Here is a 24043-nt window from a genome sequence, read left to right on the forward strand (position 1 = left end):
TTTTGGTCCCTAATCGGCCCCATCCCTCCTCTTACTACCCGTTTACTATTTATATGCCTACAGCAGACTTTTGTATACCCTTTTATGTTAACCGCCAATCTATTCTCATACTCTCTCTTTGCTCCTCTTATTTCCTTTTTCACTTCTCCTCTGTACTTTCTATATTCAGCCTGGTTCTCACTTGAATTATCAATCTGACATCTGCCATACACCCCCTTTTTCTGCTTCATCTTCCTGTCTATCTCTTTCGTCATTCAGGGAATTCTGTCTTTGGATGTCCTACCTTCCCCCCTCGTGGAAATGTACCTAGACTGTACCTGAACCATCTCCTCTTTAAAGGCCGCCCATTGTTCGATTACAGTTTTGCCTGCCAATCTATGATTCCAATTTACCTGGGCCAGATCCGTTCTCAAATTGGTTACTGAAATTGGCCCTCCTCCAATTAAGTATTTTTACTCTAGATTGCTCCTTGTTCTTTTCCATAATTAATCTAAACCTTATGATACTATGATCACTGTTCCCTAAATGTTCCCCCACTGACACTTGCTCCACTTGACCCACTTCATTCCCCAGAACTATATCTGCACAAGAACCATCCAAGTGACGCCCTCTTCGGAGGAAAGAAAGAAGGGCTTGCATTTCTATAGTGCCTTACACGACCTCTGGACATCCCAAAGCGCTTTACAACAAATGAAGTACTTTTGAAGTGTAGTCACTGCTGTAATGTAGGAAACGCGGCAGCCAATTTGCGCACAGCAAAATCCCACAAACAGCAATGTGATATTGATCAGATAATTTGTTTTAGTGATGTTGGTTGAGGGATAGATATTGGCCAGGACACCGGGAGAGAACTCTCCTTGCTCTTCTTCAAAATAGTGCCATGGGTTCTTTTACGTCCACCTGAGAGGGCAGACAGAGCCTTGGTTTAACATCTCATCTGAAAGACGGTACCTCTGACTGTGCAGCACTCCCTCAATACTGCACTGCAGTGTCAGCCTAGATTATGTGCTCAAGTCTCTGAAATAGGGGCTTGAACCCATGACCTATCTGACTCAGAAGCAGGAGTGCTACCCGCTGAGCTAAGGCTGACACCTTTGATACAGTTTGATCATTACCTCATCGGAGTTATATTCTACTGCTTTGGCTATAGGACTCTGTGTATGCTACTCTTGATCATTGCTTTTCAATAAATGCAGAGGCTAAATTCCTTTAGGTGTCCTGGCTACACCTGTCATTACCCCGCAGTACCCCCAGTACTGTCAATACCTGCACCCAGTCGTAGTAGAGTGTCCTGTTCTCACTGTCTCTGCTTTACAAAACAGGGTGACACGTGGTTATGCATCTGCTGCACAATGATCTGCACACAACAACTGGATTAAAGATAGCTGTGCCCTGTGAAGGTCACCACAGCATAAATGTTTCCTGACAAGACATGTTAAGAGTGTTAGTTGGGATTGCCATTCTTTGCCAAGTGCAAAACTGGACAAAGGGTGGAACTGGGGCAGAGTTTAGGAAAGAACATCTTGAAATTATGTTACGGCAAACTGTTTTAACTTTCACGTGGCATCAAAATTCATATGGTATAGGCAGTAGATTTGCTTCAATACACTCTCGTTCTCTTCTCCTTTATAGGATTGCCTAGCTCATGCTTCTTTGTCAACTCTTTGTTCACATACTGCAGATTTAGATATAGTGGGACCTAAATTCAACATTGTTGCACCCTTGAACTTCCTTCAAGGGCCTGGTGACTTTGCAGCCAGTGGAATAGTCCAAATTGACTCAGTTTTGACATTCTGCTCTGTACGTTGCAAGTTCAGATAAAAAGAAAACTGCCAAAAAACTGAACTGTACTTCTGCTGCCTAGTTTACATTAAATTTTAAAAATGGACAGCCTACTCAAAAAACAGACTGTGCAGGCAAAAAACGAGATGGGTGTCAACCTCAGTGTCATTCATTCTTACTGCAGCTCCTCAGGCAGCTGGAAGGATTGGTCTCCAGGCCCTTTTGAATTCCCTTTTGAAAGTTATTATTGAATCTGCTTCCACCACCCTTTCAGGCACTGCATTCCAGATCATTACAACTCGCTGCGTAAAAAAATGTTTCCTCATGACGCCTCTGGCTCTTTTGCCGATCACCTTAAATCTGTGTCCTCTGGTTACCAACCCTTCTACCACTGGAAACAGTATCTCCTTATTTACTCTATCAAAACCATTCATGGTTTTGAACACCTCTATCAAATCTCCCCTTAACCTTCTCTGTTCTAAGGAGAACAACCCCAGCTTCTGCAGTCTCTCTACATAACTGAAGTCCCTAATTTCTGGTACCATTCTAGTAAATCTCTTCTGGCACCCTCTCTAAGGTCATGTCATCTTCCCTAAAGTGTGGTGCCCAGAATTGAACACAATACTCCAGCTGTGGCCTAACCAATGTTTTATAAAGGTTTAGCATAATTTTATTGCTTTTGTACTCATGCCTCTATTAATAAAGCCCAGGATCTCATATGCTTTTTTAACAGCCTTCTCAACTTGTCCTGCCCGCTTCAAAGATTTGTGCACATATACCCCCGGGTCTCTCTCTGTTCCTGCACTCCCTTTAAAATTGTACCATTTAATTTATATTGCCTCTCCTCATTGTTCCTACCAAAATATATCAATTCACACTTCTCTGCATTAAATTTTATCTGCCACGTTTCTGCCCTTTTCACCAGTCTGTCTATGTCCTCCTGAAGTCTGTTACTATCCTATACGATGCACGATGTGAGCATTTGAAGCCGCCGTGATCAGACTTTCCAGGCAGGGTTGATCCTTAGTTCTAAAATGTGAGACTGGGACATTAATGACGAGGAATTTGCTTACTTACCTGCTGAGCTGCGAACAATCACACCACAGAGCCCCCACTCTACTGAGAACGAAAGACTATGGGCTCGATTTTCAAATGGCGGTGGGATGGCAGCTTGGGGGAGGGGGGGTGGTCAATGGGTGCGCAGCAAACCCGAATAATAAAATTTTACTGTTCCCCATGCGATCGCGAGGTAATTGATAGTCATTAATCTTGTTTCCGGGTTTCGCGTCCGGCGGCCAGCCTGATTGACAGGCTGACTGCCGACAGGAGCTGCAACACCGAGGGAGGGGTGGAGAAAGAGGGAGAGAGAGAAGTCACGGGCGCTGGGGTGGGGACAAAGATCGGTGGGGGGGAACATCGGACATTGTCGGTGGGGGGAGACATCGGGGGGGGTGGTGAGACATCGGAGAAGAGACTCGGGGTTGAGACATCAGGGGGTGAGACATCGGAGCAGGAAGGTGCAGGTGAGATTGTTTGAAAGGCAGGTTTATTTATTTTTTAACTTTGTGAAATGTTATTTTATTTAATTTATTTAGTTTATTTTTGCCTGATCCGGCCCTTCACGCCTGGTTTCACCAGGCGTGAATCAGAAGCCGTGGGAAAGCCGCCCAGGTAAGTTGAAAATCGTTGTAACTACCTACCATGTAACAAATAAAATACCTTAAGTACCTCAATGAGGTACATTTGCTTCTTGAAATATCATCCCGCCCTTCCGGATTCCAGAACTGCGCATGCACACAGATGCGTCTGCCTATTTGTTTACTATATTTCCAAGTTTCGTGTCATGTAGAAACTATTAGAAAAATACATTGAAGCCTATTATTTCCTATTTGGTTTTAATCATTTCTAATAAATAAAGTACAAAAATCTGACATCTAAACCAGTAAAGTAAAAAAAAGAATTTGGAAACATTCATGCTTAAACACTTAATTTAATGGATTGATGTGCTTAAGGGGATTTGCTGAATGGCAATAAATATCAGGGGATGTTCATTATTTGCTACAATAGAAATATTGTGCCAACACGTGGAGTTTGATACAGCCACTTCTGTATGTTCTTCTCCCGCTTCAATGTTATGAAAATGTTACAATTATTGCCTTTTCCTTTGGAAAGGGACTAGGTGCCATTGATGTTTGTTATGTATTTGCCTTTTGAATATTTTTTGTGCAACCACAATTTGGCAAAACAAATCGTATTGAGAGATGATTGTCGTCTAATATAAGTCGATATAGGGTTTCTGCTAGGTTTTCAGAAGATCCTGGGCTCGATTTTAGGGTCGGGTTACCTGCGGGTTTCCAGCGGGGGGGCCCCGAAAATCCCGATCTCCAATCACGTGACCGGATTCGGACGAAATCCCGGCCACTTCCGGGTACCGCGCTGACGTGCGGGGCTGCGCGCGCAAGCCCCGCTGGTGGGAATCCCGCAGGCAATTAAAGCCAGCGGGGTTCCACTTGAGAGCACTTAACTTGCTCGTTGTGGTCAGTTAATGAGCTGAAGCAGCTGTCAAAAGAGGAAGTGTGGGATTTTACGGTCAAAGCAGTCAGTTTCCCACACTGGGGGAAACAGGACCCTTCAAACCAGGCGTGTTGCAGCCAGCAGCCTGTGCTAGGTGCCAAGGTGCGCTCCACGGGGGAGCGCCCTCACCCACGCAGGAGGCCACCGCGTCACATAGGGCAACCCCTGCCCTCCACCAACCCCCGCCAAGCCAGAGGACAGACCGACACGAAACCGCAGCCCCAGTCCGAGGACCCACCCACCTACCCTGCACAACCCCTCACACCAACACCTGCCAGATGGGTGGTGCGTTGACATCGTCGGAGGACGAACAGGATGACCAGCCCCAGCAGCCTCGCAGTCCACGCCGTCCGCCTCGGAGAGGTGGGGCCCCCCAACACGGTGCTGCGGCACACCCACCTGCACAGCAGGAGGGAGGGCAACCGCAGAGAGAGATGCGTCGCAGGAGGCACTACCCTCCGCACAGGGTGTACAGAGCGAGGCTCAGCTTCATGGACCTCTCCGAGGAGCAGTGCATACGGAGGCTCAGAGTCAATCGCCAGGTAGTCGCCGACATCTGCAGCCTCCTTAACGACGAGCTGCTCCCTGATGGACCAAGCAGCATCTTCTTACCTGTCGCCGTCAAAGTCACCACTGCCCTCAACTTCTTCGCATCCGGTTCCTTCCAGGGTGCCACCGGGGACATCACCGGGGTCTGTCAGTCCTCTGCACACAAGTGCATAAGGCAGGTCACCGATGGGTTGTTCCGCAGGGCCTCCCACTACATCAACTTCGCCATGGACGAGCGCAGCCAGATGGAGAGGGCGGTTGGAATCCATGCCATGGCCGGCTTCCCACGGGTGCAGGGTGTAATCGACTGCACCCACATCGCAATACGGGCACCTCCGCATGAGCCAGGGCTGTTCATCAACAGGAAGGGGTATCACTCCATGAACGCCCAGCTCATCTGTGACCACCGCCAGAGATTCCTACACGTGTGCGCCAGATACCCCGGCAGCTGCCACGATGCCTTTGTCCTCAGGGAGTCCGCCGTCCCGCCCATCCTGCAGGCACCCAACGCCGGCAACGGCTGGCTCCTCGGCGACAAGGGGTATCCCCTCCACACGTGGCTCATGACACCTCTGAGGAACCCCATCACCGAGCCGGAGCGTCGGTACAATGACAGCCACACTGCTACCAGGTCTACAATTGAGCAGACCATAGGGCTTCTCAAGATGCGCTTCAGGTGCCTTGATCGTTCTGGGGGAGCGCTCCAATACACACCATTCAGAGTGGGACGAATCATAGTTGTCTGCTGTGCCCTGCACAACATGGCCCAACAGAGAGGGGTGCCGCTGGAGGAGGCCCCATCCACACCCGCCACCCACATTGAGGAAGGCGAGGAGGAGGAGGAGGCGGAGGCGGAGGAGGAGGACGCGCCCGAGGATGTTGGACGACCCATGCGCCGAGCCGTGACTCACCGGGATGGTCGCCGGGCCAGGGACGCACTCATACGTCAACGGTTCTCCTAGAGTCAGACACTGCGAGGCGCTCGCATCTCCTCACCTGCACATGCGAGCGGCCATACCAGCCCCCTCCACTGAAGAGTGCTGCCAGTAATCCTGCACCCACAGCAGTGTGCCCAATGGGTGGCAGCAGGTGTTCGCCGTCATGATGGCCTCCACGGAACGCAACTACTGCACAAGCCGTGGAAGAATGGACGAGAGGTGGCAGGAGTGGTGAGAATAGACTATTTAATATGTGGAATGTGACATCATTTAAGAAACAAAGTACAAAATAATAAACACCCTGGTGTATTCCCTTTGTGATTATAAGGCCTTTGGAATTCTTCTCCGGGAACCCCTACGTGGTGCTACCCCTGTGGCTCCAGCAGAGGTAGTGGCAGGTTGCTCGTCTTCTTGCCTTGACCGGGTAGATGCTTTTGGCGGACGGCCCCTGGGTTTCGGTGCCCGTGAGGGCACCTCCACAGACTGCTCCTCCTGCACCGGGGCAGGGGCAGACTCGGCCACCTGGAGAGGAGGCACCATTGCGGGTGCTGGTTGAGAGGTGGGCGACGGGTGGGACGTGGGGACGCCTTGAGAGGCGTCCCCGCTTCCATGTCCCCGGTCACCATCATCCCTCTCTTGGCCTCGGCCCACATCACCCCTTCCACCCTGCTGGACGGCAGTTTGGATGGCATGTGTGAGGCCTTGCAAGGCCACCCCTAGTGTATCCCTCAGCCTGTTGGTGGCGTCGGAATGTTGCTCACCCTGAATCCGTACAGACGTTGTGAGGGCCTGCAAGGACTCGAAGTGGAGCTGTGCGTGACGCTCGAGGGAGGCCAGCCTGTCCTCCACCGCAGACAGTCCCGCACCTACCCGCGACACTGTGTCGCCGGTACCCTCCTGTGCCTGCGCCACCAATGCCCACATGCAGGAGGTGGACTCCTCCATCGCCTGCGCTATTGTGGACAATGCGCGCGGCACCTCTGCCAGCACCTCAGCAATTAGCTGGTGGCCCTCGACGACTCTCCTTTTCTCTGGTGGCCCCCTGGGTTCAGCATCTGGGTCCGGCTGAGCAGAGCCTGGAGATGAGTGCTCCCTTCGTCGCGGACCCTCCGCGGCTGCCCCTGCCACCAGGGTCTGCTCATGCTCACTCGTGCGCAGTGACTCACCAAGTGCTACCCCAACTAGTTGGCGAGGGGGACCCACCGAGGTGCGTGTCTCTGCGCTGGTGGATGGTTGGCTCTGATGTGACGATGCACCCTCAGAGACCGCCATGTCCTCTGAGGAATCGCCCTCCATGCTCGCTTGATCCAAAGACGCACCTGCAAGAGAACAGAGGGCACTTTGAGGCATGTGGACCAACTTGACAGTGCGCCTGATGGCAGGTGATGATACGGTCACTCGCGATCATGGGTGTTGAGTGTCAGCTTTCCCTTACCGGCCGTTTCGGCAGCGACACACTCGCCATCGGCCACCGACAGGCAATGTCGCGTGCGGGCGAGGTCGAGCGCCTCCACCTCTGCGTCGGTGAGCTCCACCACTTGCGGCGGCCCACCTCCGGTGCGTGCCCTTTCGCGGTTGTTCTTGCTCCTCTTCTCCTGTGAAGGCAAAACACAGATGTGTGAGTGGGTGCGTCTTGCATCGTGAGACGCATCGAGCATCGGTGTGGTTGGGTTGAGCGTGGCACGGAACGGATGGGAGGAAGTGTGGGCCACGTGCCCATCCCATTGCATGGGGATTGGGGTGTGTGGTAGTGTTCGGGTGGGGTCAGGGACGGTGGGTACTTGCGTGCACGGCGAGGATGGTGAATGAGTGGCTGTGAGGATTGCTGATGGAGCGCAGTGGTGGCTGTGCAGGAGGGGGTTGTGATCTGCTTGGCGTGATGGTGGGGACGGGATGTGGGAGGGTGCGTTGGTGTACTCACCTTGCCAGACCTAGTCAGGTCATTGAAGCGCTTGCGGCACTGCTCCCAAGTCCTTGGGGTGTTGCCCCTGCTGCTCACCTCCGCCGCCACCTCTGCCCATGCCTTCCTGGTTGCGGCGGCAGGGAACTTGCGCCCATCCTCAGGGAAGAGTGTTTCCCTCCTCCTCCTCACGCCCTCCAGCATCAGCTGCAGTGCCAGATCTGAAAAACGGGGCGCAGCCTTTCCCCTTGGTTGAGCCATTCTCCCAGACCTCTTGCTTGCAGCAGGAGGGGCTTTGGGAGACTGCCCCTTTAACTGGAGCTCCTACATCGCGTCGACGGTACTGCGCATGCGCAGCCGGCCGGCACGCAGCTGGGGAGCGCAGAACCCGGAAGCAGGCCTTAATGGGTCCAATTATCCCGCGATCGCGTGGGGGACGCACACAATTACCCGTCCGCGTTTTCGACGCTCCCGGAGGACCACCCGCTGGGAACCCGCAGGCCTGCTAAATTCGAGCCCCCTATGTTTGAAACAGTAATTACTTAAATTGAAAAGTGGCCAAATATCCAAAGGAGTTATCCTTATTTCTTTTTGCTATTCACCGTTTATGAAAATCTACTTTACTCTCTTAATCATGGAGCAATTCCATATTAATTGTCGCAAAATTACTATTTCAACAGTAAAGTTTAATAAATAACCATTCAATTAATTTTGAGGCCAAAAAAATACAAATCTTATCTTCTAAAGTAAGATATCCACCTTCGTATCCACCAGGATTATCAAGAAATGCAGGAGAAGCGCACAAAAATATACTTCTGTTTGCTAATCTTAGCAAAAAAAAGATGAGTATAAAATGGTTTCTCATGTCTACTTTTTTGTTAACATTTGTGAACGGAAGATAGTATACCCCTTGATTGATAGTGGTTAATGTCCTCTCCAGGTTTCGCACCCGGCAGCTAGCCTGATTGACAGGCTGGCTGCCATCGGGTGCTGCAACGCAAGGGGGGAGGTCAAGAAAGAGAGACAGCCAGACGTCATCCAGCGCTGGAACGGAAGACTGGGGGGGGGGGAGAATGGAAGATCCGGCGCTGGACTGGAAGACAGAGGGGGAAGAGGGGAAGATCGGGGGGGAGAGGGGAAGATCGGGAGGGTGAAGAGGGGGACATCAGAACGGGGGACATCGGAGCAGGTTTCAAAGGTAGGCGCATTTAGTGTTTTCACTTCACTGCGTGGTTTTTTTATTTAATTTATTTAGTTTCTTGTTTGTTGATCCAGCCCTTCACGCTTGGTTTCACCAGGCGTGAATCAGAAGCAGTGGGCAAGCCGCCCAGGTAAGTTAAAAATCTTTCTAATCCCTTCATCTGTCACAGGTAAAGTTCCTTAAGTACCTCAATGAGGTACATTTGGCTCTTTAACTGTCATTCCGCCAGCTTTAATTGCCAGCGGGACTCCCGTTTTCAGGTCGCCCGTGTGCACACAGGTGGGCCCATGGGAAACTCGGAAACTGGCGGGTTGAAGCCAGTTTCCGAACCCGAAGGCAATTTGTGCGATTTTCGGAGCGCCCCCACCCCCAACGCACCCGCATTTGCCTCCTAAAATCACCCCCTTTGTGTCATAATGCAATATAATGGAGCTCAGCAAATTAGCTTTAAGCAAAAACAACTCATCTCTTCATAGTTAATTCCTTAAATGAGTTTGTGAATAGCACATGACATGTGGAACCAAATTGTAGTGACAACGTGAAAGTATCCCAGTATACAGAAACTATTTGGCTATATTCCTGCCTTATTAGATATTGTTATGTAGAATTTTATTTAAACTGGAATGGTGACCTCTTCTCGAACTTTATTTTACACATTGTTCTATTTGTATAGATTTGGTGGCCATCCAAAACATCCATTTTTCTATTCAGTGAACCATGACTGTAATTTTTCCACTGGTCGTGATCATTGGGGAAAAAATTCACCTCATAAGTTATTGGAGTTAAATAAGGATATTTTCATATGTGTCTATGGACATTTTTGATAAAATATCATTGATCGTGTTGACAAAATGTTTTATTTTACATAGTTCTGGTTGACCTTAATGGCAATGCTCATGGAATATGCTTAAATACAAAGAAATGGTCAAAAATCTAAATAATCAAGGGCCAATCATGGAAATAATATATGGTTAACAGAAATCAATGACAGGTTAACTTTAGTCAGTCACTTTCTTCTCCGTTCAAATGATGCTGTAAAGAATTACCCCCGTTGTGCCTGTGCTGACTCTCTGAAAAGTGCCATCTTGCTGCCTTTTCCCCATACCCTATTATGTTTCTCTTTTTCAAATATTTATCCAATTCCGTTTAAAAGATTATTTAAAAAACTTATCTTTCTAGTGGCAGGCTCTAGTTGCCCCTTTAAGGACCGCTGGTTGGGCCACATGTAGACCACGTTTTCCTCAACGCAGCCGGGGCCTAAGGCTTATTTCAGGCACGGGCCCAGGACAACATTTTTTCTGCCTTCACCAATATGGCTGATGGCGCACTTTCAGTGCATAATGAGCGTGCTTACCCTGCTGCCATGTTGAATGCATAGCCACCAAATTTGTGCGGCGCCATTAAATTTCTAGGCCAGTGACTCTGCCTAGGGCCTGCATCAGGAGATTCAGAGCTGCATCAACAGGAGCAAAGAATCTCGGCCAGGACACAGAATTACTGACTTCCCAGGACTGACAGCTGTTATCATTTCAGCAAAGCCCGAGTGCAAAACTTGAAGGTGGAACTGGAAGTCACTGGGGTCAATTTTAACCTTACCCACCTGTCAGAAACCAGTAGCAGTTAGAAACAAGCAGGTTACTTACCCGCTCACAACTTGATCCTTTCGCGCCACAACGAATTTTAACCTGCAGCGTCCTGCAGGCAGATAAGGCCTTCTAAGGTAAGTGTAAAACTTTCCTTTATAGGGCAGGCAGAACAGGAGTCCTCCTCTGGGCCCCACAATGACAGTGGTCGCCTCTTCTGGCCCACAACCCCCCTTCTCTCCCGCAAGACCCTCCCAAAACCCCTTCCCCGCGACTTACCAGCTTGCCAACAACCCTTTCTTTAGTGCCGATCCTCTGACTGCCCAAACATCCTCTCATGCCCACCAACCAGCTGCTGTATTCCACCCATTTTAGGCAAGCAGCTCACCAGCGGCATGTAGATGAGGCCCAGAGTTAAAATACTTTGGGCCTGAAACTTAGGCTTGCGAGTCATTTTTCACTGGTGAATAAAAATCAGCCCCACTGAGTGTGAACCTTGACTTCAGCTTTAGTCCTGCATGGGTGAAGCACAGAAAGAACCACAGTAAGATAGAGGAAGCCAGTCTGAACAACCCTGCCAGACGCACCTTTGTTCAAGAGAGATGCTGGCAATCAAACCCAATCACTGCATCCTTTGGTGGTAATAACCATGTATGTACTTGAGCCTGCAAGTACCAACTGGGTTAGTCGAAGACTAGAACTAAGGGACCAGAGGGTACTGAACTATGTTAAGTTATAAAATAAAGTATAAGAACGTATGATACTATATGAAGTAAATTGTACTGTAATAGGTAGAGAGCTACACTTACAAGATAAAGTAACGTATTCCAGTCTCACTTTTGGACTGCCTATTAATAAAGTTATTGTTCTTTAACATTACCACCACCACATGGTTTATGACCAATAGATTAACTTGGTTATGCAGATTATAAAATATTTTCTGCTTAAAATGAATATACAAATATATTTCTTTAAATGTTACAAAAGTAGATAGTCTGGTCCTTTGGAAAGTCTTTGTTACATGACTGCTTTTTGGAAAATTGCATTGAGGATTACAGATTAAGGGTTGTTTAGATAGATGAATAAATAAGTGAACAGACGAATTAGATATGCTCTTCAGTCACCCAGGCTGTTGCACTTGGGGAGCTAAGACCAAGTGAAGTCTTTTGGTGAAGCAGCTTTAGAGGGCAGAGAATAATTGAACCAGAGCTCACAGACATAATTCAGTCATAAATGTTGTCCTTATTTGTATATTAAATTAATTTGATATTCTTATTTGTAATTAAATGGTAACATTTAGGGCAATTTGGGAGGCAGAATATTAGTGTTTCTCTGCAGTTCAGTCTGAGCTGGGAGTTGCAAAACTGAAGTGCTGCAGCAGCACCGGTGGCAAGAGGGTGTAATTACAGCATAACCAGTTTACATAGTCAGTTTCCATTAAAAATGTGATGTGGAGATGCCGGTGATGGACTGGGGTTGACAATTGTAAACAATTTTACAACACCAAGTTATAGTCCAGCAATTTTATTTTAAATTCACAAGCTTTCGGAGGCTTCCTCCTTCCTCAGGTAAATGTTCAGGAGCTCCTCGAAGCCTACGCATTTATACATATAGAACAATATATGGTGTTTACAGAATGACCATGCAGACGCTGCGACAACGGATGAACGGACACCGCGCAACAATCGCCAAACAGGAGGGTTCCCTCCCAGTCGGGGAACACTTCAGCAGTCATGGACATTCATCCACCGACCTTCGGGTAAGCGTACTCCAAGGCGGCCTTCGAGACACACGACAACGCAAAATCGTCGAGCAGAAATTGATAGCCAAGTTCCGCACCCATGAGGACGGCCTCAACCGGGATCTTGGGTTCATGTCACGCTACACGTTACCCCACCAGCGAACAAATGTTATCTGTTTTTAATATAATGGGTCATTTGCTGGCTTTCTCTGCCTTCCGGATGTTTCTGCCTCTCTTTTTTTTCCTGTTTGTTTTTTTGTTGAATGTGTATTCGGGGGTTCTGCAGGTGACACCTCTCTGTCTGAACACGGTGATTGCCTTGGCAACGGGCAGTTGCAGGGGCAGTCTGTAAACACCATATATTGTTCTATATGTATAAATGCGTAGGCTTCGAGGAGCTCCTGAACATTTACCTGAGGAAGGAGGAAGCCTCCGAAAGCTTGTGAATTTAAAATAAAATTGCTGGACTATAACTTGGTGTTGTAAAATTGTTTACAATTAAAAATGTGGACAGAAGAATTTATAATGGAAAAAGTGTTGACACAGAGGACGGAGAAAAACGTGACAAGAGGAAGTCACATTTTGTAAGCAGGAAGTGCACACAGATATACCATTTTTAATATATTACTTAGCTCATCCTTGAAATTATACTGTGCAAAGATTAGGAAGGAATGCATGATTAAAATAATGGATTAATGCTGCCATTAAAATAATGGTCAAATAAATTTAATGTAAATGCATTCAGCATTCCTCACTAATCTTTGCAGAGCATAATTCCAAGGCCATTAATGTAACATTTGTTTCTCATTTCAATAATAGGTGTGTCAGTTTTTTTTCTTTTGCACTAGGGTGAAATGGGACTGCCAGGTGTATCTGGTTCACGAGGACTACCAGGATCCAAGGTATTGTATGTAAAGATACTTTAAATGCAAATCCATGTTAATTAATGAGAAGCTGTCGATGAGATGCTAGTAACACCTGCAATAGTGTTCATTATTACACCGGATTTATTTCAATTTATTTTCTATTTTCATCTGTAATTCTTTTGACTTCATAGCAGGTCTAATGCAAAAGAACAAATGGCTCAGCAAAACCTTACATTTATGGGGATTTTCCATAAGAGCTAGCAATAAATAGGAATCTTTCTTAGGGATTTTTTGTCAATGTATGTGTTAGTTTGTAGTTTTTGAAGTATTTTAGATTTGAATCTGGAAAATAGAAATTCAAGATTATCTGATATGAAAAGGGTAATAAACCCTGATCCATCCCTGGTGGGCGTCCAAAGATACTAATCTCCATTTTTTCAACTTCAGAACAGGAGGGAGCGGGAAAGACGCTGGACTTTTTAATGTATGAGATATTGATTTTTGTGTGTGTGTGTGTGTGTGAAAGTCTCATTTTTTGTATATGGTGGGGGTGGGGGGGGAAAGGGGGGCGCTTAGATCATTTGGGAAAAGTTTTCTGAGACCACTTGCCATCAGTGGAGTCTCGGTTGAAACAAGTGCCTTACTGGAAAATAGCAGGCCTCAGTGATTTTCTCATAAGCTGGGTGTTGTATGTAAGTTCCTGCCAGTAGCATGGGATCTCAGAAATGTTCATCCTTTGTGTTTGATTGGGCTTGGATTTTTGTGTGTATGGGACTCTTGTGTATAGAGGTTGAATTTTTAATGAATGGGAGCTTTTTTGATATAGGGGTTTGATGTTTTATATAAGGGGCTTGTAATTCTTGTGTATGGGACGTTTGGATTTTCTGCCTATGGAGGCCTTGCATTTCTGCAATTGTATATGGCCCACTCATGGTCTCATGCGTATCTGGTCACCCAGCTCCAAATGATTGAAACAAGTGTCTTAAGTTTAGGGTGTGCCCATACTGACGAATATCTAACTTTACGATAGCATAACCCAGGAGTGTAACAAAAGGACCCTCTTGTGATATAAACTGGATATTGTGTCTTTTGCACATGTACTTCCCCAATCTTTTCAAAGGCGAACTGAGAATACTTGGTAAGACGGGGCCAAATACAAATCGCTAAACTTCTTTCTTTCACTGACAGCACGTGAACATACAGAGTAACAGTCAAAACAAGTTCCACTTAGCTCAATATTACTTCTCTTTTCAAAACATGTGAAAAATAATAAACCACATGCTCTGTCCCTTTTGACATTACCTTTCTTTCAGACTACTTCTAACTTCAAAAACCTGACCTTTTATTTTTAGCTTCATGCTTCATGCCAAAGGCTGTGTCTCACAGTCCTCCCATTTTCCTCCAATTGCCTAGGTCCTAAGCTCTGGAATTCCTCCCTAAACGTCTACTTATCTCTCCTCTTTTAAGACGTTCTTTAAAACCTACCTCTTTGACCAAGCTTTTGGTCACCTGTCCGAATATCTCCTTATGTGGCTCAGTGTCAACTTTTGCCTGATAACGCTCCTGTGAAGCGCCTTGGGACGTTTTATTACATTAAAGGCGCTATATAAATGCAAGTTGTTGTTGCTGTGTGCTGACTTCCTCCCCGGTAATGGTTTGCCAATAAACCTGTCAATAAATTCAGCCACCTCTCTTCCCTCCTTGGGTGAGTTTAAAGAGAACATCTCCTCATATTCTCAAGATGAATGGGGGCCATCTTGATTAATTTGCCAGGATGAGACAACTGACCCTCCTTGTGTCAGTTGTGAATTCCACAAACTAGTCAATCTGGCTTCAGTGCACATGCTCAATACCTGCATCCTGTGGCTTTCTTTCTAAATACATGCAAAGTCACTTTCTCTTAAAACACAACAGCAAAACATAACTCAATCACATACATCCCCTTATCATCGGCATTATAAAGTTAAAGCATGGGTTCAGAGTAAGCCAATAATGTTCTGAAATAGTTTCTAGAAGGTAAGTGAGAGCAGTCTGGAAATGACTATATTCTTCCTCCACTTCAGTCATTCTCATCTGCCCTCACCTGCTACATTTACAAGGATACATTTATAGGACTTGTACAGACCATTTTTGATCATCTTTGATGCCATGTTATAGATTCATACAGCACAGAAAAAGACCATTCAGCCCATCAAGCCTGTGCCTGCTCTTTGAAAGAGCTCTCCAGTTAGTCCTACTCCCCCCCCCCCCACACTGCTCTTTCCCCATAGCCCTGCAAATTTTTCCTTTTCAAGTATATATCCAATTCCCTTTTGAAAGATACTCTTGAATCTTCTTCCACCACCCTTTCAGGCCGTGCATTCCAGATCATAACAACAAAATTCAAATCCTTTTTTTTGAAAATTAAGAATCTAAGCATATTTCAATTAAATTTGCATTCACCTTGCTAGTTGACAATCTATTACGGCTAATTTTACAAGTCTCACACCTCTCAGTTACCAGTTTTTCCTTTCGAGTAAAAGCTTTCACTACTTTAATACAGAATTGAAGTTTAAAAAGTGCAGGCTATGCAAGCACTCTGAGACTATTTAATTGTTATTAAGTGATAGTACAGTAGTAGATATGGAAAATATTACTTGGGTGAAAGCCAGATTAAATTCTTTATTTCTGATAGTCAAGAGAAGCAGTATTAACACCAGTGTCACAATTTAAGGTAAATCTCAAAAGAACTTTCCCTAGCTTAACTGTATTTCTGAATGTTTCTGTAGTTCCTCACTGAAATTAGGTTAAATCATTTATTTCTTTACAGAAAGTACCATAAAAATGGTTGTTAGAAAATAAAATGAAACCAAGTGAAAAAGTAAGTTCATTTACAGGCTATAACAGTAGCTCCAGTTACAACTCTGGTGATCTCATTATCTCATTTTCTTTGCAATTCCTATCAGGTCTGTATGATTAAAGTTGACCTTGTGTTATGGATGGGTACCAAGGTACAACAGCAACAGTGGAAGAAACTAACTTTGATCCACATTAACAACAAAATGTATCTTGAAATCCTATCAGGGAAACTGGCACATCACTTCAAATATTACAACAGATGAAAGGACTAGAGTCCTTCAAAATTAATTTGATATTTTGCAATTTATTCTCATTGTAGTTATGAATCATTTATACTGTATGTAACAAATGCATTTCTTAGGTTGATGATAAAATCCAGTGTAATTCCTTTAATTAATATATGTTTTCCTTATTCAAAAAAAATTAAAACGTTAATGAAAACATGGGGTTACACTCATAACCTTGATTGGAGAGTTCCAGATCTTTAGCCAACATGTTTTGGGTGGGAGGAGAATTGCCAGCCGTAGGTGAAACACCCCCTCCTCTCCAAGGAAAAGGATTGGAAAAATCAGCTGGTGACTCAACCTTGTGGTGTCTAGTTACAAAAAAACAGATTGCACAAAAAGAGGCCTGGAAGCTGATTGACTCACCCTTACTCTCAGCTGCTAAATGTTGAGTAGCTCACAGGGAATTAAAGAAGATAAAATAGCTTAAAATAGAGGGAATAAGTAAAAGGAGTGATTCCATGACCTGGTGCTCCCATTGGAATGTACCTCAGGTAATTGTGCCCCCCCCCCCCACATTGCGACCACTGAATCATGGAATCCCCCCAAAATTTGTTAATGCAGTAAAAGTTCAAACAAATGTATAAAAGAACGATATTAAATGACTCAGCCTGCTTCATTCTGCAGGGCAGCAAGGGTGAACGAGGATTCCAAGGGATTCAAGGGCAATATGGTAATAAGGTAATAGATCATAAATGTACAATTTATCATGATATAAGTTGTTTTCATTTTTTTTCTGTCCAAAACCGACTCTGATTAATCTTTTGTGGACCAAGTAGCATTTCTGCAAATTAAATAAGCAAGATCAATTTTGCTGAATTTCTATATTGAATATTATGAATTAAAAAGCATTTAGTGGTTCCATAATTCTACTTTATAAAGTTTAGAATTTTACAGATTACTGTATAAATGTATCAGATATTTTTAAAGCTGTAAAAGACCATCAGTGTTGGAATGGTTAACAAAGACAATATTTAGTGTATCTATTTTTATTCTAGGAAAGAAGCCATTGAATACTAGTCATTTTTTTAAAGTGTAAAGATTCTTCAAGATATCACAAGCTCACTTCAGCAGCACAATCAGACTGAGAGAGCTCAGCAGCACCAGCATGTATCACCTTGTCACGTTTTTGTCGCACTTCCATGTCAAATTTTTCCCATTATAAATTCCCATGTCCATATTTATAATGGAAACTGCCTATGTAATTTGACACACTGTAATTACAACCACCTGCCACTGGTGATACTGCAGAACGTCAGTTTTGCAACTCCCAGCAACTGTACTGCAGAGAAACTCCTACGTCCAAATAACTCTACTTCTCTTCCTCCCAAATTGCCCTAAGTTCTACCATTTGACTACAAATAATAACATAAAAGCAATATTATATAAAAATAAGGACATAATTTATGGCCTTAAATGAGTATTGAATTACGTATGTGTGCCCAGGTCAAATTATGCCCATACTTCCAACTCGACTTCACCTGAAGATTGCACTTGGTCTTCCGTGCAATGATATGGAAGATTGACTGGTACTTTACTGAGATCAATCACGACCCATAGGTTGTAAGGTATGAGCTTAGCTCACTCATTAAATATTTATTTCATTCAACATTAGTTTTGCCGGTTATCATTTAATCTTTTTAAAGTTTTTGCTTAGATAAGCATGCACCAGAAGAATCATAATCTTAGCATGATAGTAAAAGGATGGGGTTTTTTTCCATTCTGCTTGAGGGCTTTTGTTCTGTATTTCATAGGGGCAGGAAGGAGAACCAGGTCTACCAGGTCAGCCAGGACATTCTGGAATGCCAGGAATGAAAGGAATAAAGGTATAGTGTTTCTGTTCTCATTTCAAGGTCCTGTCAAAATCTTCACAAGAAGCTGCCTGATGGCTCAGCAAGTTTATCCAGTAACAACTGAGACATACAGACCAGTGAAGGTCCCAGGTTCAGCCCCGGTTTGCGCTAAGTTAGTGAATCTCAGACAGAGCAGTGGTAGAAGCTTCAGCTTCCCTGGGTTGGGGAGATATCAGTCAGGGTTCCTGCTATTACTATCCACCAGTCCTTGTTGGAAATGTGCATGCATGGACAGGCTTGATCTTGCCTGTAATGCTGTTCCTGTATGAGGCTTCCAACACCCACTGTTGGGACTCAGTGGGTGACCATAATGACCATTTGAGCAAGGGTGCCTGTGGATTTATTCTCCAGTAACAAGTCAATGCCTTCAAGAACAGAGGAGGGAAGAAATTGGCAAAGAACAGAAAACTTTACAAAAAATGTGACTTTGATATCCACTGTATGATATTTCATTTAACATTAAATTACAGTGTCAGCACTAATCAAAGACAAAGAACTGCACAATTTTAGTTTATTTCCTCTACTCCTCTCCAGTGCGTGCTGACTCACTTTTCACAAGTGCTAGCCTCTGTCCAGCTGTCCGTCGAGGTGTTGAGTGTGAACAGACTATCATCCATGTGGGCATCACAGCCAAGCCTGATTGTCAACATTGGGTGAGGACACATACATGAATTTTGCAGTAGGGGGTCATTGAAAAGCGATTAAGAGTGGGAAACCGTGGCTAATTTGTTTCCATTCTTAGCCTGAATGAAATTTTAATGTTTTTGCTGCCGCCCTCACTGCAGTCAGTTAACACAGGAACAGGCTGGTGACTGAGCCTGGAATCTTCCCGATCACCACATTTGAGTGCTGCACTGGGCAGTACGTTCACCCTCCAGGCTATCTGGGGAATCATTCATTATCTTTGCTTATTTGTGCATTTTCATTAATGTTTAAAGGTTTACAAATAGGAGATTCTCAGGAGTTATTTAGTAGTGTAATCTGATTGAGAGTTTCAATTAAGTTTTAAAACACCACCAATGAAATTGAAGCAATTTATAACTGTTTTGTGATCATTACCGTGGAACTATATTTTATAATAGCGCTGTAAAATGGTAGCATTTTAATTTTGCAATGTTTTGTTGTCAACAAGTGTCATTGAATGCCAGCAATAGTGCCAGTACATCCCAAGTAAATTGTAGAAAGCCCTACAACATATCTAAATTTTGAAAGGCTGCTAATTAAGTTCAACATGGTGACGATTCAAATGAAAATCTGGGAAAGGATGAGAAATTGGCTGAAGGATTGGAAGTAGCAGGTACTTATTAGGGGAGTGATGCCAAGATGAGGGAACGTGCTGAGTACAGTCTTCAAGGGGTAGGTGTTCAGAGCCCAACTGCTTGTAATTTATATTAACAACCTGGAGGGAGGGAGGGCCTCGCACAGACTGGCAGTAGGCTAAAGTATTTTATGGACCCAGAAGTAAAAAAACAAAGAAAGTTTTGCATTTATATAATGCCTTTCACAACCTCAGGATGTCCCAAAGCTCTTTACAACCAATTAAGTACTTTAGAAGTGTAGTCATTGTTAAAATGTAGGAAAGGCAGCAGCCAATTTGCACACAGCAAGGTCGCACAAACAGCAATGTGATAATGACCAGATAATCTGTTTTAGTGATGTTGGTTGAGGGTTAAATATTGGCAGGACACCGGGGAGAACTCCCCTGCTCTTCTTCAAAATAGTGCCATGGGATCATTTCTTGGCCTCAGTTTCACATCTCATCCAAAAGACAGCCCCTCTGACAGTGCAGCACTCCACCAGTACTGCACTGGGAGTATCACCCTAGATTTTGTGCTCAAAGTCTCTGGAGTGGGACTTGAACCCACAGACTTCTGACTCAGAGGCAAGAGTGCTACCACTGAGCTACAGCTGATACTAGAAAGAGAACTCTACTCTTCCTGGCCCTACAAAAATAAAAGTTTTTTAAAAAGTTTGGCTACTTTCTGAGTGGCCTCCAGCAGTCCTTTTAAGACCGTTGGTCACTCAACCCTGTACAAATGGATGGGGCGGCACGCCATACGGTCCTCCCATTTGTATCTTAGTATTGCAATCAAGGTCATATGTGTGTCATAGGACGCTGATTTATATTTAACAAGTGGCCTCTCACCTGAGGTCTCTCACCAGGCAGGTGCTCCGACTACTCATCTCAGGACCCTACCCAAGAGGCGGTGTCAGTGTAAACAGGGCAGTAAGTGACCCAACACCATTTCCAGACCGCTATGGCCCTGTTTACACCAGGTGGAGATACTTAAAATCAGCCCCAACATAAGGCAAGTAGAATGCTTGGAGCCAAAACAGGACAGCACAATGCAAGGAAGACATGCTTAAACTGCTCTAGTTAGACCACACCTTGAGTGCTCTGTCCAATTCTGGCCACCAAGACACAAGGGAGACAGGCACTGGAGGCAATGCAGAGAAAAGGCACAAATATTATCCCTAGCATTTGAGAACTGAGTCAAGATGAAAGGCAGGAGAAACCTGAGCTTTTCAGCCCAGGAAGGAGGTAACTGAGAAGACTTCATGGTGATATACAAGACAGTTAATAGTCTGGTTTGTTATGATCTGGAATGCACTGCCTGAAAGGGCGGTAGAAGCAGATTCAATAATAACTCTTAAAAGGGAATTGGATAAATATTTGAAGGGGAAAAATTTGCAGGACTATGGGGAAAGGGCAGGAGAGTGGGACTAATTGGATAGCTCTTTCAAAGAGTCACTACAGGCACAGTGGGCCGAATGGCCTCCTTCTGTGCTGTATCATTCTATGATTCTATAAGTAAATAGCATAGGAAAGGTAAATGAAGAACTTTAATTAAACCGTGACAGCAGGACAAGGAAAACAGACACTTCATCGTTAGTCAGTGATTAAAGCCTGTGGGATCCCACTTAAACCAATTAATTAGATAGTTCGGGTCGTTTGCAGACCTGATTGGGAGGATATTTTAGGAGGGGTGGGATTTTCACATCAACTGAACATGTTTCCTGTACTGGGGGAAACACTCCCAGTTGAAACAGATGTGTTGCAGCCACCAGCCTGTGTGAGCTGCAAAGGTCCATTTGACAGGTTGTGGAGGAGACCCTCACTCATTGCAGGAGGCCACTCTGTCACTTTGAATAAAGTTTGGCCTACACCACCCTCCTCCTAACACTAAAATTCACCAACTTGTAACCTCAACTCCAGTGTGTGGACACATTTACCTACCTTGCGGACCCCCCTCAAACGTACATCTTCCGGATGGGGGCCGCCATAGCTGCAGTCATGACCTCATCGGAGGACGAACACCATCACCAGCCTTGCCAGCCACGCCGTCCACCTCTGACACGTAGAGCTCCACAACACAGTGCTGTGACACATACACCTGCACAGCAGGAGGGAGGGCAACCGCAGAGAGAGATGCGTTGCAGAAGGCAATACCCTCGCCACAGGGTCTACAGACCGATGCTCAGCTTCCTGGACCTCTCTGAGGAGCAGTGCACATGAAGGCTCAGAGTCACTCGACATGTAGTCGTGGACATCTGCAGCCTCCTTCATTCCGAGCTGCTCCCAGCTGGCCCGAGCACTATCTTCTTACCAGTCACTGTCAAAGTCACCACTGCCCTCAACAACTTCTCCTCCGGATCCTTCCAGGGTGCCACCGAGGACATCGCCGGCGTCTCTCAGTCGTCTGCACAAAAGAGCCCTGCAAATACACCTACACCCACTCTGCAGTGACCCAATGGGTGGTATCAGGTGTGGGTCTTCATGGTGATCCTCAGGAAAGGGAAATATTGCACAAACCAGACAAGATTTGCAAAGACGTGGCAGTAGTGGTGATAACAAATTTTAATGTGGTTGGCAAAACAAACAAAACTAAATGAAAAACATGACATTCTGTCATACACCCTTGTGCATCCCCTTTGTGCTCACAAAACCTTAGCCTTACGTTTACGGGAACCCCTACGTGGTGCTACCCCTATGGCTTCAGCAGAGGTAGTGGCAGGTTGCTCTTGTCCATGCCCTGACCGATGAGATGCTTTGGGCCTATGCCCTCTGGGTTTCAGTGCCCGTGAGAGCCACTCCAAAGACTGTTCCACCTGCACCTGTGCAGGGGCAAACTCGGCCACCTGGAGTTGTGTGGTGGTGGAGGTGATGTGGAAGATGGAGTGTGGGAGAATGCGTAAGTATGCTCACTTTGGCTGATCTGGTTAGGTCATTAAAGCACTTCCTGCACTGGACCCAGGTTCGGGCGACATTGCTGCTGCCGCTGACCTCCTCTGCCACCTCGAGCCAGGCCTTCTTGGTGGCAGAGGCAGGCCACTTCCTCCCATCTGATGGGAAAAACATTTCCCTCCTCCTCCTCACCCCATCGAGCAGCAACTGGAGTGAGGAGTCAGAAAAGCCTGGAGCAGCCTTGCCTCTGGCCTGCTCCATTCTATAATTTTGGTTCTTTGCTGCAGGAGGAGCATTGCAGGACTGCCCCTTTAAATAGGGCTGCTCCTGCTGACAGCCTGTGATGCGGGTGCGCAGTGCGCCCGCTGTGCAGGTCTGCAACGGGAAACCCGGAAGTTACCCACGCGTCCAGTTGACCCCCTGCTGCCAACCTGCCTCCCTCCTAATATCGGGCCCTTTGTCTCACTCTTATTTATACTTCTCTCTCCGAGATGAGATTGAAAATTTGCAGTGTGGAAAATTGCGGTCACAATATAGAGCTCCAGTGCACTAACACATCACTTTGCTGGACTACAGCAATCCTGTCATCTGTAGTCAAAGGCATTATTTATTGTGGCTGAATAAGTCAAATTCCATTAAGCATAGGATTCCAAGATATTTATTGGTGTTGTGAAAATATTATTCTGCGATTCCATCCATTTATAATTAAGGATACTGGTTTGTAGTGTCTGAATAATTGAAGTCCCATTCTTATTACATGAGGTTCCAAGATTTTTACCAATGTTTTGCTAATTAAATTCTACAATTCCATCTATTTTTGCATAGACCTTATCTATAAAGTTTTCAGAAATCCTGAGAATTAATGGATCATGGAACTAAGGACAATATTTCTCTCTCTTTGCCCAATTTGCTGAAAAATAAATGAGCGAAAATGGTGTAACAGCAATTCCGACTGTTCTAAAAATGGATTAAATGAGCCTTAACAAAAAGTACCAAAATAGCAGATTTTTGCTTGTTAAGGTTTTGTTAAAGTTTCTTAATGTGACCTTGTACAGCTTTCCCAAGCTGTGGAGTCAGTTTTTTAAAAAAGCAGCATTTTACTGCAGACCAAATCTGGTATTAGTGACCTAATAAATCAAAAGCTTTCGAGGTAGCACCACAGTAAAGATAGCAGAGTATGGAGCCAATTTATTTAAGCTCTTTCCCTGATCATCCGTTCTCACCCAGAGCCTGCAAGCTGCCAAAAGAATGATTAGACTACAATTAACTCCTTCCATTCTCTCAGTAAAGTGATCAGTAAAAAGGTTAACTTTCACTGTGTGGCAAAAAGGTTAAGAATATATGTATTTTTATTTTTTTTAAAATACTAAAAATGTATACCCCCCCCCAAATCTTTTTTAAAATTATCTTTTTATATATGGCTGGTGTTATGAATATGTGATTTATTTAGATTTTAAAAAGTCATCTTTTTTCTCTCCTGATCATCTTTGAAAATAAACAACGGTGGAACATCAGTAAAACAAAATTTGCTGGAAGCTTGCACCATAGTAATGGTGCATCTAAGGTGTACACTATTATTCCAGTGCAGAAATTCCAGGAAATTATGGTGTGAATGACTTACAAAGAAACTATTTCCTCTGGTGGGGGAAAGACCACAGCATGCCATAATTTCCTGGGACTTTTGCTAGAAGGTAATTATAATAGCTCCACCCCCATTAAAATCAATGGCGATCACGAATTTACAAAGG

At 45.1% G+C, this 24043-nt stretch overlaps 1 protein-coding gene across 1 annotated transcript in view; it reads left to right on the forward strand.

Moving 5' to 3' along the window:
* The window catches only part of col21a1 (collagen, type XXI, alpha 1), a 315698-nt gene that overhangs the window by 227069 nt on the left and 64586 nt on the right, over positions 1-24043 (forward strand). The window contains exons 20-22 of the mRNA XM_067985251.1: positions 13117-13170; positions 16884-16937; positions 18011-18082. Coding sequence (XP_067841352.1) covers positions 13117-13170; positions 16884-16937; positions 18011-18082 — 180 coding nt within the window. The remainder of the gene's footprint in view (positions 1-13116; positions 13171-16883; positions 16938-18010; positions 18083-24043) is intronic.

Source organism: Heptranchias perlo, chromosome 5 (assembly GCF_035084215.1).
Source record: "Heptranchias perlo isolate sHepPer1 chromosome 5, sHepPer1.hap1, whole genome shotgun sequence".
In the NCBI taxonomy this organism is placed as follows: Eukaryota; Metazoa; Chordata; class Chondrichthyes; order Hexanchiformes; family Hexanchidae; genus Heptranchias; species Heptranchias perlo.